The sequence below is a fragment of the Nycticebus coucang genome, chromosome 12 (assembly GCF_027406575.1).
Source record: "Nycticebus coucang isolate mNycCou1 chromosome 12, mNycCou1.pri, whole genome shotgun sequence".
NCBI lineage: Eukaryota > Metazoa > Chordata > Mammalia > Primates > Lorisidae > Nycticebus > Nycticebus coucang.
In genome coordinates, this window is record NC_069791.1 from 33,936,466 (window position 1) to 33,954,112 (window position 17,647).

Genomic DNA, 17,647 nt, shown 5'->3' on the forward strand with positions numbered 1-17,647 from the left:
AATTCTCATCATCCAACTACACTAATAGGAAAGAAGATTATGTAAGTAAGTAATGGGTAAGATGAGTAATAGGAGTATACTCCAGGCAGTAAAGACAGATCTACGCCATTTTTCCCTGTTCCATGTTCTTTTAACTTTTAATATCCCCAAACCAATTTGGGTCTTGTTTTCTCCCTAAGAGTGTATGTTTAAAAATACGATAGAAACCTAAGAAAATGCTCTTTTATTTCTTGAAAAATATAAAAATATTCATTTTGAACAATGAATATTATTTATTATCAAAAGGCTTTTATTCCTTTGTTTAAAAAAATTTTGTTTTTTTATGCTCGGCTAGTGAGGGTGCTGTTTTCTCTCCCTACTTTGAGCAAGAATGTTTAGACCTTTTGCTGCTGGCTTTCGGAAGTTGTTAGGGAGCACATCCTGACACCCACATAAAAGACCTGGTACCTATGTTTCCACATCACAAAGCAGGCCAACAAGCACACCAGGCCACAGAGCAAGTTAAGAATCATCTGGATGAGTAAGAACAGTTGGAAAGTGCCAGTGACGCTGGAACAGTCAGTCACATCCTGGTACACAAAGGTCCTGCTGAGTGGCTCTGAGGAAGAAGCCAGTTTGCACTGGCAGGAGTCAAGTGTGGTCTCACAGGTAAACCGTGTGAGCTGCACATAGTGGTGGGCAGCAAAGGCCACAGCCAGCACGCAGACCATCAGGCCAAGGGCACTCAGCAGAAAGTACAGCAGCTGCAAGAAAGCACAAGAAAACCTTTCTGGTTACAAAGAACACTGGATGACTATTTGCAAAGCTAAGTAATCAAAACTGTTATATTTCTTCCCTCCCAGAAATTCCCTGACAGAGGGGCTGTCTCTCCCCAGAGATGTGGAGCTAGTTCCCTATTTATTTATCAGTGAGCAATTCTTAAACCCTGGTCCCATCTTCATTTCCCATCCAGGTGTTGACCCATTTTCATAAATTGTGACAACTGTATTAATTTGATGATTGTGGGATGTTTATGTTTAGGTACAGCAATCCAGAGCAAGCTAGCCATTCCTGATGACACACTGTGCTTATTTTGAGCTCAAGAACTACTGATATTAAGATTGAGGCACGATTAGGACGTCAAGAACGGATTTCTGTAATGTAAACATTGTATTGGCCAAAATTAGCAAGACTCGGTAAACTTACAAGGCAGGTTAATAATAGTAGTAATAAAGTCTTCAATATAATGTTTCCCTAACTGTATTTATGAGTGAATGCCAGAGTCCCCACCAAGAGGTTGCTGAGAAAAAAAAAAAAAATTATGGCTCCGAAAGGCAAGAGGCATGATGCCATCTTCATCACCTATGAAACTTAGCCCCAAACCAGCTATAACTACATAGTTCCTGAGTGTGCAAATAAGCTCTAAATGGTATGTTGGCCACCAAAGTTTTGACTATTGTTGGCCTCCGTGTTAGCCTTGGGACTGGAAAAGTCTGATTAAAGTTCTCACTCTGCTGCTAAAGACTGTGGAATCTCTGAACAATTCAGTCATTTTGCTTACATCTGAAATATTTTGATCAAAAATTGTGATTATTCATTGATAGGGTCACAATAAAATATGTTTTACAGTACAAGAAATATTTAATGATGGAAACATTTCTCTTATCCCAAAGAAGGATTCCAGTCATTTCTAGGTTCAAATTAAACTGGCTTGAAAAAGGATGATGTTCTGGGCGGCACCTGTGGCTCAAAGGGATAGGGTGCCAGTCCCATATGCTGGAGGTGGTGGGTTCAAACCCAGCCTCGGCCAAAAAAAAAAAAAAAAAAAAAAAAAAAGAAAAAGGATGATGTTCTTCTCTCACTTCTAATAATCATAATTATAATATAATTAATTATATTAATATTAGTATATACTATAACATATAATTAATTACAATTATTTATAATTCAAAATAAAAAACATGTGAAACTACAAAATACCTCCAAGTGGGGGGCAAGACATGATTGCAAGAGGGACTTTACCTAACAATTGCAATCAGTGTAACCTGGCTTATTGTACCCTCAATGAATCCCCAACAATAAAAAAAAAAAATATTTCAAATATTATCATATTAAAATACAAAAAAAAAAAAAAAAAGACCTCCAAGTGAGCGATTTTCCACACAATGACGGTTTCAAATATTTCAAGTCTTAGCTATGGAACACAAAACTTACAATTTTATGTTTTCTTTTTCTTTTATTTGTTTTTTTTTTTTTTTTTTGTAGAGGCAGAGTTTCACTTTATTGCCCTCAGTAGAGTGCTGTGGCGTCACACAGCTCACAGCAACCTCCAACTCCTGGGCTTAGGCAATTCTCCTGCCTCAGCCTCCCGAGCAGCTGGGACTACAGGCGCCCACCACAACGCCCGGCAATTTTTTTGTTGCAGTTGGGCCAGGGCTGGGTTTGAACCCGCCACCCTCAGTATATGGGGCCGACACCCTGCTCACTGAGCCACACGTGCCGCCCATATTTTCTCTTTCTTGAATGGGGCACGTGTATGCACTTGTGTGGGTATACTGATTACTGCTGCCCTAAGCATATATCTGCTTTGCCTGGAAGGGAATCTATCAGAGATCACACAATGCTTAACCATATATCTGATGTCACCAGAAAAGAATGGAACTGGTTAAAGTAATTTTTGTCTTAATACATCTTACTATGTCTTAACCCAGCGGTTCTCAACCTGTGGGTTGCAACCCACAGGAACTAAAGAGCTGCGGCATTAGGAAGTTTGAGAACCACTGTTATAACCAAAGAGTGCATAGATTCTTTAGATCTTCTCACCAAAGATATCTTAAACACATACACACTGTTTTTCATTTTCAAACCATTTGAAGAGTTGTCAGATATAACCCAAATATCTCCATCTGTGAAACAGTTTATAGAAACATATCATAACCTCAGGAACATAACAAGAGGTATACTTAACATATTTAGTGTTCCTTGGAGGAAGGGAACCAGATAAATACCAAGTGGCACCATTATAAATGCTAAAAGGAAAAATTTAATTTGTAATATAGTACTGCCTTCATCCTGTCCCCAACATTTTTACTGACTCTATGCAAAAAATTGAAGTGCTTAGGCTAAAAAAATATGGTTTTATTTTGTGGGGCTAATAGGGCAAAATATGTGAACTATTCTGGGTTGCTCTGAAATATTCAGGCTTGATGATTGACTTCAAATTCTTGGTGCCAAGAGCCACATTAAATTATGCTGGTTGCGCTGTGTGTGTATGCCCCTTGTATCTGCATTTCCAGAGCAGCCAGTAGAGAACTGGAAACTATTTGCTCTGGGATCATTGGTACGTCTTCTAGCTAGCAGGGAAGGCCCAAGTTAAAAGGAACATTTCCAGGTGGTGCCTGTGGCTCAGTGGGTAGGGTGCCGGCCTCATGTACTGAGGGTGGCAGGTTCAAATCCAGCCCCTGTCAAACCACACCAGAAAAAAATGGCTGGATGTTGAAGCGGGCACCTGTAGTCCCAGCTACTCAGGAGGCTGAGGTAAGAGAATCACCTAGGCCCAGGAGTTGGAGATGGCTGTGAGTTGTGACACCACAGCACTTTACCAAGGGCGACAGTCATTGCTTAACAAAATGACTCCAAATTGGAGTTTTCTCTACATGTTTTATTGCCATCAGTGGATGGAAGTGAGGGTGGGGTGGTGGGGTCTTGTCATAAGGTTACCCCATAACTCCAACACACATAAATCCTTAGCAGATTTCTGTAACATTCACTGGGGCAACATCTCAAAGCAATGACAATAATCCCTTGTTCTCAATCTGCAAATAATCCAAATAGTTGCAAAATATTTTATCTTCTTATGATAGCCACAAAAATACACGTGCCGGAAAATGGGAATTTTTTTCTATTTTTAAAAGATGACTTTTTGGCTCAGAGATAAAAAGATTTCTCCAAGGCTGTTTAACAAGAGCATAGCAGTACTGGGTGATTATTAAGAGCATAAACCAAGGAGCCAGATTGCCTGGGTTGGAGTATGGGTTCTGTCCTCACTAGCTGTGGTCCTTCAGCAAATTAACCAATCCTTGGGCATCTATATTTCTTCATCTGTAAACTCGGGAAGGTGATGATAATAGCACCTACTTCCTAGGCTCATTATAAGGACCAAAAGTCTGTATATCTGTAGACAGCTTAGAACAGCGTCTGGTACATGAACAGCACTATTTAAGCATTCGTGAAATAAGTACATAAATAAATTAGTAGAGATGGGAAGAGCTGCCAGGTCTCAGGACTCAGGAATAATCAACTCACAACTGGCTTTGTCTTATTTTCTGTCAGGTGGAAGTAACAATGCTCGCTTGCTTTGTAGGAAGGATGTAAACAGTTACACAACACAGTGGTTGCTCAATTTTAATTGAGCCGTTTATAAGTCAGCAAGAGCACAAAGAAAAACTATGTCCCCCCCAGCTTCTCTGAATACAGACACGGGAGACATTTACATCAGCGCACCTCACACACAGTGACTGGGCTTCTCCCATTTGGAGAAAACATCAGGCCAAGGAAGGGGCGGGGGGCAGAATCAAGTTTCGTATCCATTTTAGGACAAATATATACTGGTTCCTCCAAAGCCTGTGGGCTATCCGTCTGCAGCGCTGTGGCATTTTTTCCTGTATGGCTTTTAACTCATCTGACAGCAACAAGCTTCTGGGTTAGAATCTGTAATTTAAAATCAAGCGGCTTGCTTTACCTACACAGCACGAATAAACTAGCTGTGAAAGTGTTTACGATGACCCGGGGAATCCGAGCGAATCTATCCTGATAAACGCGGGGCGCAGGCGGCGTCCGTCTCGCGGTGCCGGCCCCTCGGTCTGGCGCGGTGGCCGCGGGTGGGGGCGCGGTGGCCGCGGTGGCCCCGGGCGCTTATGTAACCGCAGCGCCCCGAGCGTCCCCGCCCGCGCTCGCGCCTCTAATTGGTACCCGGCTGCAGCTTTCACGTTCGGTGGCTCCGGGAGGAGGGTGGCTCTGCTTCGATTTAATTACCTTCCCGGGTGGCCTGGATGGTGAGGGCCCTGTGCAGCTCGCCGCTCGTGGGGGAGGCTCGCCGCGGCCGCCCAGGGGCCTCCTGCATGTGGGCGGCAGGGAATGTGCCCGGAAAGTTCCCGCAAGCACATGACCCCGACACGTTTCTGAGCCTGCAGGTGAGCGCCGAGAAGGCTGGGCCACGAGGAAGGGCGGGAGGTGCGACAGTGGCCCGAGTCCCCCTCCCCGACCCGAGCGCGCTGTGGCCTCGGGGACCAGCAAGGAGCCGCCGCCAGAGAGGACTGTCCAGCTTGGGAGGAAAAGAGAAGAGCCTGTGGCTATTGTCTGTGCAGATCACAAGGAGACTGTCATCAGGCCTGACTGCGTGCCCAGGCTATCTGGCCATTCAACAGGAGGAAATAAATCCTCCCAAAAAAGCTCAGGAAAGGTGCCAATACGGGGCCCTAAAACGCAGCTCTCCGGATGAGAAACCCCTCGTGACGGTGCATTTCACGTCCCCCTCACTCACTCCCACCCCCTCCGCCCCCCACCCCCACCTCCACCCCAGGGCGTGAGAAGCGTGAGGGAGGTCAGCTGGACCCTGCGGTGTCATGGGAAAACCTGAAGGTCGCTTGAAGCCCACTTTCCACCCGGTGATAACGTAGAACGCGACCTTGGAGAGCTGGCAGCAAGCATCCCCAAAGGTCACATTCAGGAGACGAGAAAAGAGCCTCAGTATTTGTCAATGTCTGTCACAGGTGGAGGAAAAAGGCAGCTAATGAGATCTTCCTAGTGGGGAATTCTCAACCTGGCTGACATTGGCAGTGACTTGTTTTTTCGTTTTTTCCTTTCTTCTTTCTTTATTTCTCTTGCTCCTTATTTTAAAGGCACAGATTTTGAGGTAGCTTTGGGGGCCTCTCTGAAACAGAGGCTCTTGCTTCTGCTGTTTTCTGGGAGGAGAGGGGTGGTACAGGGAAGGAGGGCGTTTGACATAAATTGATGAAAACCTAGTTTTAGGTTGTTTTTCATCTAGTGAATGAAGTTCCTATAATTTAACAAGCCGTTTCTCACTAGGCTTTACGGCTTTTTTCCCTAATCACCAAGCCTTGCTGTTGAGTCAGATCTTTACCAAAAAAGTAAACACCAACTGATGTGTACCCTGTCTGACCTTCTGTTAGGGCAAGTCCTCAGATAGAAAAAGTAAAATTCTCAATGTAGGCATATCCACCAAAATTCTAACTTTATTAATTTTTAAAAATAGCATCTATCAATTTTTTAAATTAGTTATGTATAACTATTGGAGAACATTTCAAAGTTAGAGAAAAACTACAGAATGCAGACAGAATCCTACCATTCACAGACTTTTCTACACACATTTTTTTTCTATAGGATCACACCATATATTTTGTGGGACCAGCTTTTTCCATTAATTAATAAAATGTAAATTTTTAAATTCCATAAATTCCTTTTTGTAGCATGATTTTAAAAATCAGCACTTTGCTTTTTTAATGTCAAGAAGAGCTTCAATCACGCTAGAAATTCCAACACATCTTTTTTTCATCTTAGTAGTTTCCAAAAATATCATTAATTTACTCTTACACTTTAAGCTTTCTTGTAGTAAACAAAAGAATATCCAGTTTTTATATATTTTCTTGTAGAAGAAAGGTAAACAATGTGGATCCCTCCTCCCCAAAAAGACAGAAAGCTTTTTGTTCTCTGGGGCAGTAGCTGAGAGAAAATGCAGAAATTTGATTTTTCCTAGCTCTGATTGCTAAGTTCGGTTTTTATGTCCTTAAACTCTGGAAGGGTGTGTCTGTCTTTCCCTTTGGGGTAGATTCTATTGTGCAGTGAAAATACTGTGTACTTGAATTGGCTCCAACCAAATGCACTGTCCCTAACAGAGAAAAAAACACATGCAGATGAAAGACACACACACACTTGCCAAACCCTGCAGATTCCAGTCCCTGCTTTGCCCTGAGATTCTTGGCACAGATCTTTTGGATGCACCCAATGTACTTTTTCTGTCTCAGTGATCCTACCTACAAGAGGAAATGCACTTAGACTGCTTCATTATTAAAATACTCCAAATAACCCCCAAGATATGGAAGTGGGTGCTGAAAGAGACACCTTCTCCCCCTGCCAAGTGTTTTGTTGAACTGATGAATTTTCAATATTCCTTTTAAGGACATGGGAGAGCAGACTTCATATCCTCCATGCCAACCTAAATCATGGAAATGAAGACTTCAAAAAAATCAGCATTACCTTTGGGGTCTGGACGGATGCCTTATTTTTTAGCCTGCCTAAAAGTATAATTTCTAGACTGATCAGATACCCAAGCCCTTAAAAAGGCTTTCCTTTATCTTACACTTGGATTTCTTTTTATGTATATAAAGGAGAAAGGAAAATCATAACTTACTTTCATAGAAAACTGGATACATGTCCGCTCGTCAACTTGATATGAGACACAAAGCATAAACAAGCCAAGATAGGCCACTAAGCAGACCTGCGATGGAGAAGAGGGAAGAAAGGATGTTACCAGGGCAAGTCATGCTGGCAGATGACATCACAGTAGTGTCTTTCACCAGAGGCCATCCACGTGATCCAGCTGGCCATGTGTTTACTTAGATTTATGTGCTATTTTTTCCCCTCAATGGGTGGAATACTTTCATTAAAATAGTTAAATCCATTTATTTCGACTTAGCCAGTACTTATTAAGTCCTTTCGATGCACCAGTGCTATATAAGGTCCCTAGAGTATGCAATGATGAATAAAGTTTACTCAAGTTTAATCAGTTTACAAGACAGGACAGGACAAAATAGTGCACACACTATTCTAAGGTAGGACATTATATGTCACACACTATTCCGAGAACATAAAGAGGAAGAAATGGCGCCTGTGGCTCAAGCAGCTACGGCGCCAGCCACATACACCTGAGCTGGCGGGTTCAAATCCAGCCTGGGCCCTCCAAACAACAATGACGGCTGCAACCAAAAAATAGCCGGGCGTTGTGACGGGCGCCTGTAGTCCCAGCTACTTGGGAGGCAGAGGCAGGAGACTCACTTGAGCCCAGGAGTTGGAGGTTGCTGTGAGCTGTAACGCCACAGCACTCTATCCAGGGTGACAGCTTGAGGCTCTGTCTCAAAATAAATAAATAAATAAATAAGTTGGGCAATATAAAAGGCTTTACTCAAGAGATGGATTTGAAAGCGATACCATCAGTGATCATTAACATTGGCTAAATACCTGCCGTAGGAATGCTGGGGCTCTTCTAAGGGCTCTGTGTGTACTTCCTCCTGTAACTGTCACAGAGCTCTGTAAGGTAGGTGCTATGATGATCCCACGTTGTAAATGAGAAAGCAGAAGCTAGTAAATAATGGAACCAGGATTCAACCAGGTAGCTTGGGTGAAAAGCAGCAAGCAGCATTGGCAAAAGGGCAGAGGTGGGACTGCGCAAAGAATTCATTAAAAGGTTAGCAAGAATGCACCTGTGGTTGAAATAATAAAATACAAGGCAAAAACGGAAGGATGGAAATCTGAGGATATGGGGTTAGTTTAGTCAAGTAATGGCATTCCCTTAAAAATGTTTTTGTTGGGGGGAATGACCTAATTTAAGACACGTTTTAGGAAAATGAGCAGTGGTGTTGGGTTGGATTGGCAATGAGAATGTCAGGATGTTATTTTTACTAATCTGAGCAGGGCAAGATTAATTTATCAGGTGGACCAGAGCCCAGTTGGTGGCTGGCACACATAGAGAGAGAGTGGAGGGTGGGGACAGGCATAATAAAGGCAGAATCTGTAGATATTGGCCATGGAGTGACTGACGGGGGAACCTGGACAGGGAGAAATAGGAAGCGACTTCCAAGTGTTTGCCAGTCAGTGATGGAAAGAGGGTGGATGTGCCTGGCCGAAAGAAGGCTGGCCGGGGGAACAGCCACTTTGAGGGAGGATATACTTGATTTGTTAGTCAAACTGGATTTTCTTTTTCATACACTGGAGTTTTTAAAACTTCAGTTTGGAGTTTCTAATCAAAGCATATCTACTCACATTCATTTTCTATTTTGCATCGAAAAAATAAGCAACAGAATTTCATTTTCTGATAGGCACAGTTTTCCTAGTGCAGATGTTGGAAGGGTGGCTGAGAGTCACCAAGCAGGTCATGAAACAACCGGTTTGGTCATACTCATAATTTCTACCCCAAGGCCAGCTTTAGACTATAGGCAGTCCCTGTCAGGGTGGCAGAGCTCTTTGCAATGTTTGCAAAGCCAACATAGCATTTTAAGGTAATATATTTAGCCTATTCTTTCTGGGTTACACAATCAATAGGCTGCCTGTGCCCACATCAATTCCCAAGTTGAGAGTTGTTCAGATTTCTACTAGACTGTGGAGCCAAAAGCCAAGCCGCCTTTTAGGACAGGCTGTGTCCAGCGTTTTCCGTCATCAGCACTGGCTGTGTGGTTAATAGCAGCAGATACCATTTGCAGTAGAGAGCCACAGCATTACAGCGTGTGAGCACGGCAGGGACTGGAGAGGTCTGGAGAGAAAACAAAGCAGATAGGACCCAGGGCGGCAGCTCTTCAGCAGAGGGCTGCCAGATGATACGCTAGCGATGCAGAAGTTATTTGTGTAAGCCCTACTGTGGCCGACATTCCAAGTTAAGGATGAAGTTCTTTCTTAAAGCTTACTTTTAAAAAATACTAAATTGGGGTGTAAGTTTGATGAGGCCTGTAGGGGTTTACTATGTATTTTCCCATTCAGAATTTACAGTACTTGGAACAACAGAAGACAGACCTCCTTTTTGTTTTTTGGTGACAAACCAAACTGAAGCTTGTAAACCTGTTTCTATGGGGATTGTTGTATCCCTAAGCACATGCCTGGGAGTTTCTGTCTGCAGGTGTACAAGGTCATGCTGTCGCCCTCAGAACTATTTGTGTCCACAGAGACTGCTATGCTGAAGTTGGCAATTGCCAAGACTTTCGTCTTTGTCTTTACAAGAGGATACATTCCAATAATCAGGCCTAACTGATCAGCCTCTTATAAATCTGATTTGGTGCCTCTACTTGAACAAAATCTCCCAGGTCAGCAGTAGCTACTTCTTTGCTGCCTTCATTTCCCCTGGTTTTCCAACAAGAAGTTGCATAGGAACACAGGACCTCCTTGTAAAGCAGTTCACTTATTCGGTTGACAGAATTGTACTGACGACCCACAATGGCCAGACCTGGGCTATTGTATGACCTGGGAGATGAGAAATGAAGAAAACATAGCCCCTCATTCCAAGAACTATGCAGCCTCCGAGGACCTCTCAGTGCTGTGGACAGTAAGGATGCCACCTTGCGTAAGACCAGAACCACGGCTGCTCTAAGGAGACTTGGGGGAAACTTCCTGGAGAAAGATAGGTTTTGAAGGAGAACTAAAAATTAGTTAGCAGGAGGGTGTGAGGAAAGGAATTCTGGGTAGAGAGAAAGTAATAGTAGGGGCCAAGGCAGGGAGAGAGGCAGAATAAACATGCAAAATTCCTGTCGGCCCCGTGCAGAGAAAGACGGGGACGGTGAAAGGTGTGTTTGCAGAGATGGACAGGAAGGAGTCTCAAAGGACTTTTATTTCCGCTAGATTTTCAGCAAGGGAAGGGTGTGATCAACTTTGCTTTTTACAATGGTCTTCTATTTATGAAGCATGGATTGAGTGGCGCAATATTTGGGATGGAACACCAACTAGGAGGCTGTTTTACAGGGAAGTGATGAGGGCTTGTGCTCAGGTAGAAGTGGGGTGTTCGGATGACAGTAAGGAAGCCAAATCCAGAGGTTCTAAAGACTGGTTAGGTGTAAGGGCTAAAGGAGAGGGCGCGGTCAGGGAGATGCTCAGCTGCCTACCTGACTCGAGCTGCCGGGTGGGTGGTGTGGACATTGAAAAAGACACAAGACACAAGAGGAGGGCAGAATGGGAGTGAGGAATGATAACCCCAGGCGGACTCAGAGCTCAGTCATAGGGGCCTGGAGTCAGGAACCAGCATGGGCTGGAGACCAGGGTTTGTTAGTCACCAGCATATGGGAAGCAGTGGAAACCATAGGAAATGCCGGCCTGTCCAGAGAGAGCCTCGCGAAGGCAGAGAAGGGCCAGAGAGGCCACACAGTTGTGAAGAACCTTTGAATCTTTTGAACAGAAAGCCTGTCAAGTATATTTCCTACGAATCTGGTGGTACATGGGGTCAGATCTAAAATTATGAAACTGATTGTCCTTTCAGATTCTTGAAAGCTTCACTTCTGGGTCCTTTTGGAGGGTATGTGCTATAGAGCTTCAGTTGATTCAATGTATTTTGAGCTCATGGCCTTCTTCTAGGACTCGTTAGGTTCTGAGGGGGGTGGGCTTTCATTTTCTCACCTACAGCTTTGCATCTTGTAACAAGATTTCTTTATCAGAGAGTTATTGGTGTTGAGTGTACACATATTTTAGAAGGATAATATTTATTGAACAATTTATTGAGTACCTAAAACTGAAGCCTTTATGGCCGTGGTGAGAAAAACAGATTTCTCCTATCAGATGAAGGGTCTTGTTTCCTGAGGACACGGACATGCCAGGAAGACACGGTGTTCTGGCTTCCCAGGCAAGGAAGGCGAGCTCATGTTAATAAGCAGTGAGAGCCGCCAGGCCTATCTGGAACAACATTCCTGGAGTCCAGGCCAGAGCTCCCATTCGACATGGTGAGGTGAGGCCCACGGGACAGGAAAAAGGCAGTTAGGTTAAGGTTTTCAAGAAAGCTGTCCTTGGACCAGACACCCAGGCCTGAGGTAGACAGGCGGTGTCAAGAGCACTCAGCCAAATGGGACGTGGGTGGTACTGGGAAAACCAGTGCCAAGAGGGCGTGAGCAGCCGAGATTTAGTCTGCGCACAGGCAGATAACTATAGTGATAAGAAGAGCCTAAAGTTGTATTTTTAATGGAAAAAAGAAAAGGCAATCATCATTTAACCTATTTTTCTACAGTTCGGTTAAAGAGAAAACCATCCTAAATTTCACATTCTGTCTGAAGATATTTTTTGTCTGTATAGAGTGAAGTCTGCATTCTCTCCTGTGAGTTGGAAAGTCGAGCAGGGTTGAAATGTTCTCTGAATGTTAAACCCTTTTCTGTAACAGTATGAGTGTCACACCTTGCCTTTGTTTTTTGTGATTTGGCCTCTTGTACCTACAGTGGTGCCTTTGGAGCATTGGTAAGAATAAAAGATAGACCCAGCATCTTAAGAGATTTAGCTACATATTCTTTTCTTCCTTTTAATTTTGTCACGGCTAGAAGGTACCACCCTCAGACATTCTGTGAGAATGAGAATTACTGGTATTTACTCTCTCCGTATCATACGCATTTATATTCTGGTCTTGTGACATTCACACAACCTCCAATTTATTTGTTTTCTTCTTTTTGTTGTCGACAGAGCTCCTTGACAGGGTTGTCCAGGGAATACAACCTTCCCTTGTCAAATGCCTTTCAATGTTTTTCTTCTCCTTCCATCCCCCCCTTTCCTTTGTGTACCTGAAATTTGACTCTATTTCTATAAGTCAATCAACATTCACCTTTGTATTTAAAGTGCTTTAATTCAATCTAGATAGTAACAAGATGAAAACTCTCTTCTCCTGTTTGCACCATCAATTGATCAGCAAGAGAAGGTCCGTAAATGTTTCTCTGGATATTTCTTAAGAGAATTTCTATGGATTGTCATCTATTTAATGTAATTTGAGGAAAAATATTAGAAGGCCTTTTAGACAGGCAATACATGTATTGCTGTCTGTTAATTGAGTGTAGTCCCTCTCAGGAGAATTGTTAAAATATAATGTACCAGAAAATTAAATAACATGAAACAGAACATTTCTTGAGGATCTGTTAAAGGTTGCTTATTGGATCAAGATTTCAGAAGGATTGGGGAGAATGTTTTAGCGTGACTTAAACATGTTTACTGTTTCTCACTGACATTGCCTGATGGTAAGAAAAAGTCTAAGAGTATGGTTCAGAATCACTTGAAGGCTTGGTAAAAACTGGTCCCATTCTCAGAATTTCTGATCTAATAGTTTGGGGTGGGGAGCAAGAATTTGCATTTCTAACAAATTCTCAGGGAATACTGATGTTGCTGGTCCTGGGGTCACAATTTTGAAAACACATAGTCTTTTAAATGTCCGGGGGTGCAGTGGCTCCTGCCTATAATCCCAGCACTCTGGGAGGCCAAGGCAGGAGGATTGCCTGAGCTCATGGGTTCGAGACCAGCCTGAGTCAGAGCAACACCTCATCTCTAAAAATAGCCGGGCATTGTGGCAGGTGCCTGTAGTCCCAGCTACTCGGGAGGCTGAGGCAAGAGGATCACTTGAGCCCAAGAGTTTGAGGTTGCTGTGAGCTATGATGTTACAGCACTCTGTGAGGGCAACAAAGTGAGACTCTGTCTCAAAAAATAAATAAAATAAAATAAAATAAAAACAAATGCTGATATCTAGTGTGGGGCTTGCCAAAATGAGTCCAGCATGGTACACTAACTAGTAGAATTTCCTATAGAGAATTGTTTATTATAAGCAATAATAATACATGTAATACTGGTATCTACTATTATGGGCATTTACAAAGTTTTAAGCCTAGAGCTGAATACTTTACATACATTCTTGCATTTAATCATCTCAACCTTGCATTTTCTAAGTGAAAGAAAACTGAGGCTGTAGAAATGTTGAAGGCTAGATGTACATTCATTGATCCCAACTTTTTAAATTACTATTGTGTGATAAAAGTATTGGCTGCCATTATTTCCCAATCAAGAAATTTAGTCCTTGCTACTGGAGAAGCCCTTAAAGTTGGAGGGGGGACTCTATGTCTCATTACCACTTAAATACAACGTCTTTGCACAGCCTGTACCCTCAGCGCATTGGGTTGGAGGTTTGGGAGCATCTTTAACCCATCAGTTAGTGGGATGTGACATTTTGCTACTGTTGACAGACAGCAGCCGCTCCAAACCAAAGCAAAGAAATCACTTGCAAAATTGTACCACCTCTACAGCAGTGTGATGGTAAATGTTTAACAGCCAGTTAGGGAAGGACTGTTTGTTAGCCTTTGCTAATTTCCATGGTGTAAATGCTTCTACCCTGGCAGATTTCAAGGTGCAAGCAGGAAGTCATTAAGCAGAATTGAGAAGAGATGCGTGCAATCTGCTTTCACAAGCCCAGGACAAAGGCTCCAGCATGCTCCTGCACCCCCACCACATTTTCTGCCACTGCTGAGTCTCCTCTTTGACAGAAGAATCTGGTTACCAGGTGGGGTTGGTCTGTAGCTAAGGTGGGCACATTACTAATTGTTTGGAATCTCTACAATCAGCTTTCACAATCAGTATAAAAGTGCAGAGGAGAGCCAAGGAGAAAGCGTAGTTCTCATTTCCTGATTTGTGGGAATAGAGTAAAAATGGTCACAACATAACCTTTGAGATTTTTCAATCAATGGGCACCCAGAGGTATCCCTCCCCAACTAATTTCAGCTCAACAAGTTTTACTGTGGTAGGGACTGGGAGTATGAAAAAGCAGCAGCCGAGATGGTCTTTGCTCCTTTACAGTTTAATCCCCACTTTGCCAAAGGGTAACTGAAATGCAGGAAAATTGACTGCCATGGGCAATATCAGTTGATGAGTCTAGGACAGGGGTGAAAGCAGGCAGCCAGTAGCAACACCTACGGCCTCTGCCTCACTCATCCTGTACCAAAAGCCCACTTCCTTTTTATAATGAACGAGACATTGAATCAGCTGGTTTTGGTTTTGCTTCTGTGTTATTTTTTAAAGACAATTTTTGATGTTAATCAAATAGGACTTGAATATAATAGAATGACAAAGGATATCTCCCTCCATGTTTATTATTGTTTTTAATTATTCTTTTAGGTAAAAGCACGATAAAAGAACTCAGATATGTATTCTCCTAATTAGAATAAAGTGAAAAGAACTTTCAGAAGCATGAAACATTAAGTAACAGTTCATTTAACAAGTGATAATTACTTATATTTGGTTCCTTTGATATTAAGTTTTAGAACTATAAGTGTATCTGTGAGCTTTAAGTTTGAATCTTGACTCTATTATTTTACTTGCTAAATAATCTCAGACATGGTTATTTAATTACTTTTAGCCTCAGTTTCCCTGTCTATAAAATGAAGACAATAATGCCTTCTTTTGATAGTTAATCCAAGGATTAATGAAAATGTAAAGAGGGTGCCTAATGCCTCCCATAAAGCAGAGAATAACTAGTAGAGATTGCTATCATTGATATCATTGCAACTAGAGTCACTTTGTATTACTGTATTGAGTATTAATTTATTACAATAGACCAAAATTAAAGTATACTTAAGAGCCGTTACAACTATTATCAACATTGCCATGTTCAGAACTGGTAACATACGTAGTGTCTTAACTACAGATATCAGGCAGTCTACTTTGTATTAGCACCGATGAGGCCATCAATAAACATTTGTTGAATAAATAAATACATCCATATATTTAGTAACATGGGCTACTTTTGCTTTCATAGCAAAGACCCACTTTTCAAAAATCTTTCTAGTAGGGCGGCGCCTGTGGCTCAGTGAGCAGGGTGCCAGCCCCATATGCTGAAGGTGGCGGGTTCAAACCCAGCCCCAGCCAAACTGCAACAAAAAAGTAGCTGGGTGTTGTGGCAGGCGCCTGTAGTCCCAGCTGCTTGGGAGGCTGAGGCAGGAGAATCGCCTAAGCCCAGGAGTTGGAGGTTGCTGTGAGCTGTGTGAGGCCACGGCACTCTACCGAGGGCAAAAAAGTGAAACTGTCTCTACAAAAAAAAAAAATCTTTCTAGTAATGTTGACATAAATAGTTTGCAAATATCTAAGAATTACTATAAATCTTTTTATTTCTGCTACAAACCTATTTATTATCTACTACCCAGGAAATGCCAATCTTAGTAACCAGGCTGAGCGGTATATGTTTCTCTGATTACACATTGTGGTTTTACAAAGATAAGCATTTCATTTCTGAAAATAATGCTCTTCAATTAAAAATATTTTCTGGACTTAACAGATCCAAAATTAATTTTACTTAAAAAAAATCAATTGTTTCAGCCAAACTTTGTGCACAGATATTCATGACAAATTTCAGAAGTGGTAGGGATGTACATATTCAGATTGACAATCAGTCATGGGGTTCATGGCAGAATTGACCATCAAGATGAGGGAAACACTGAACAGTCTGCCTCTAAACACTCAAGATTAGTTAGTGGACCACCACTGACACTCAGAACACTAAGACACTCAGACACTCAGAACACTCAGAACCTTGGAAAAAAGTTTTTTCTTGTTTTTGTTAAACCAAGCTCAAAATATTACAATAGTTTCTTTTCCACTCCAAGCAGAACTATAGCTAGGAACAACTTTTTATATCTAGGAAGTTTTGTGAAGGACTATTTTATTTGGCCTATGATCTATCCAGTAGATATTCAGTGCCTTTTCAGTTTTCTCAGCAATCTACAACCCCAGAGTGTCACTGATTTTACTCCTTTTTCTCATTAGAGTAAAAGTTGCCGATGGAAACCGCTAGTGCAGAAATTCTCTGTTTATGGAAGAAGTAAGTTCTGCCTGCTCACGAGGGGTTTGGGTTTCGACACACGGAGTCTCCTCGGCACATTTCCACATCTTTCTGGGGAGTTGGGGAAAACAACTTGTAATATTGACTTTGCAAAGATGGCCCGCGAGATTATTTTTAAAAGAAGCTGGTAGAGATTTAAGTTAAAATTTCTCAGTGAAAAGTCAATTCTCAGTGATAAATTCTATCACCGAGAAGTATTTCCTTTCATGGTCTAAAGAGAAAAGACACTTGCTCAACTACACCTAAGGTTAGCCCATTTTTTAACATCCACTTAATCCTTTTGTCTCCCTTTATTTTTATTACAATTGTCCTTTTGCCTGAGAAATTGATATCTACAGGTCTATGTCTGAATTACAGTAGATGCAAGTATTTTTCGTAGATGAGTGTTCAAAGTTAACCAAAGTAAATGATTTATCTGCTAATTAATTTAAATTATAATATAAAAGCAGGCGTGGCCTCACCAAGAACTTTCCTAAATCTAGATATCTCTGTAAAAGACATTATAAGAATTTATGTGGTTATACTTAAGGAAATTATTGCTTATGCAATTGCCAGAAACAAGAGTGACTTTACCTATTTTGTTGTGATGACAGCTCTGATTCCTTGGCAAAGAAGTATGGGGCATTAAGGAGCACTTACATGCCAGGCCAATGCCCTTAGTATGGCTAGATACATCCTTTCTAATTCAAGGTGGTAGGTTTTCTCACTGTTTGAAACTATCAGATAACCAGAATTTTATATATTTTTTCTTTAATTTTTCCCCGCCAATGTTGCCTTGTAACTTGCTTTGCTGTGTAGTTTAGCCATATCTGTTGTATAAGCACAGAAAGAGTGGGAAGAAAAATGTGCTTTGTTAAGTGACTGCCCTATTTCTCAATGCACATTGTGCTTTGCAGATGTTCATGTGTGTCTCACGTGTTGCTTTATAAGATAATAGAAAACTACCCTGATGGAACTGATAGAAACAAGTTAGAACTTGTGACAAGCAGCTGGATGAGGGGGATGTGAATCCCCCAAATCCTGTGGATATAGTGTGCTTTCCTTGATCTTTCT

The 17,647-nt window shown here is 42.0% G+C and overlaps 1 protein-coding gene across 1 annotated transcript in view; it reads right to left on the bottom strand.

Moving 5' to 3' along the window:
* Positions 1-208: 208 nt before the first annotated feature.
* The window catches only part of SSPN (sarcospan), a 38,917-nt gene continuing 21,478 nt past the window's right edge, over positions 209-17,647 (bottom strand). Inside the window, exons 2-3 of the mRNA XM_053554879.1 lie at positions 7,409-7,495; positions 209-743 (exon numbers count right to left, since the gene is read on the bottom strand). Coding sequence (XP_053410854.1) covers positions 375-743; positions 7,409-7,495 — 456 coding nt within the window. The 3' untranslated portion in view covers positions 209-374. The remainder of the gene's footprint in view (positions 744-7,408; positions 7,496-17,647) is intronic.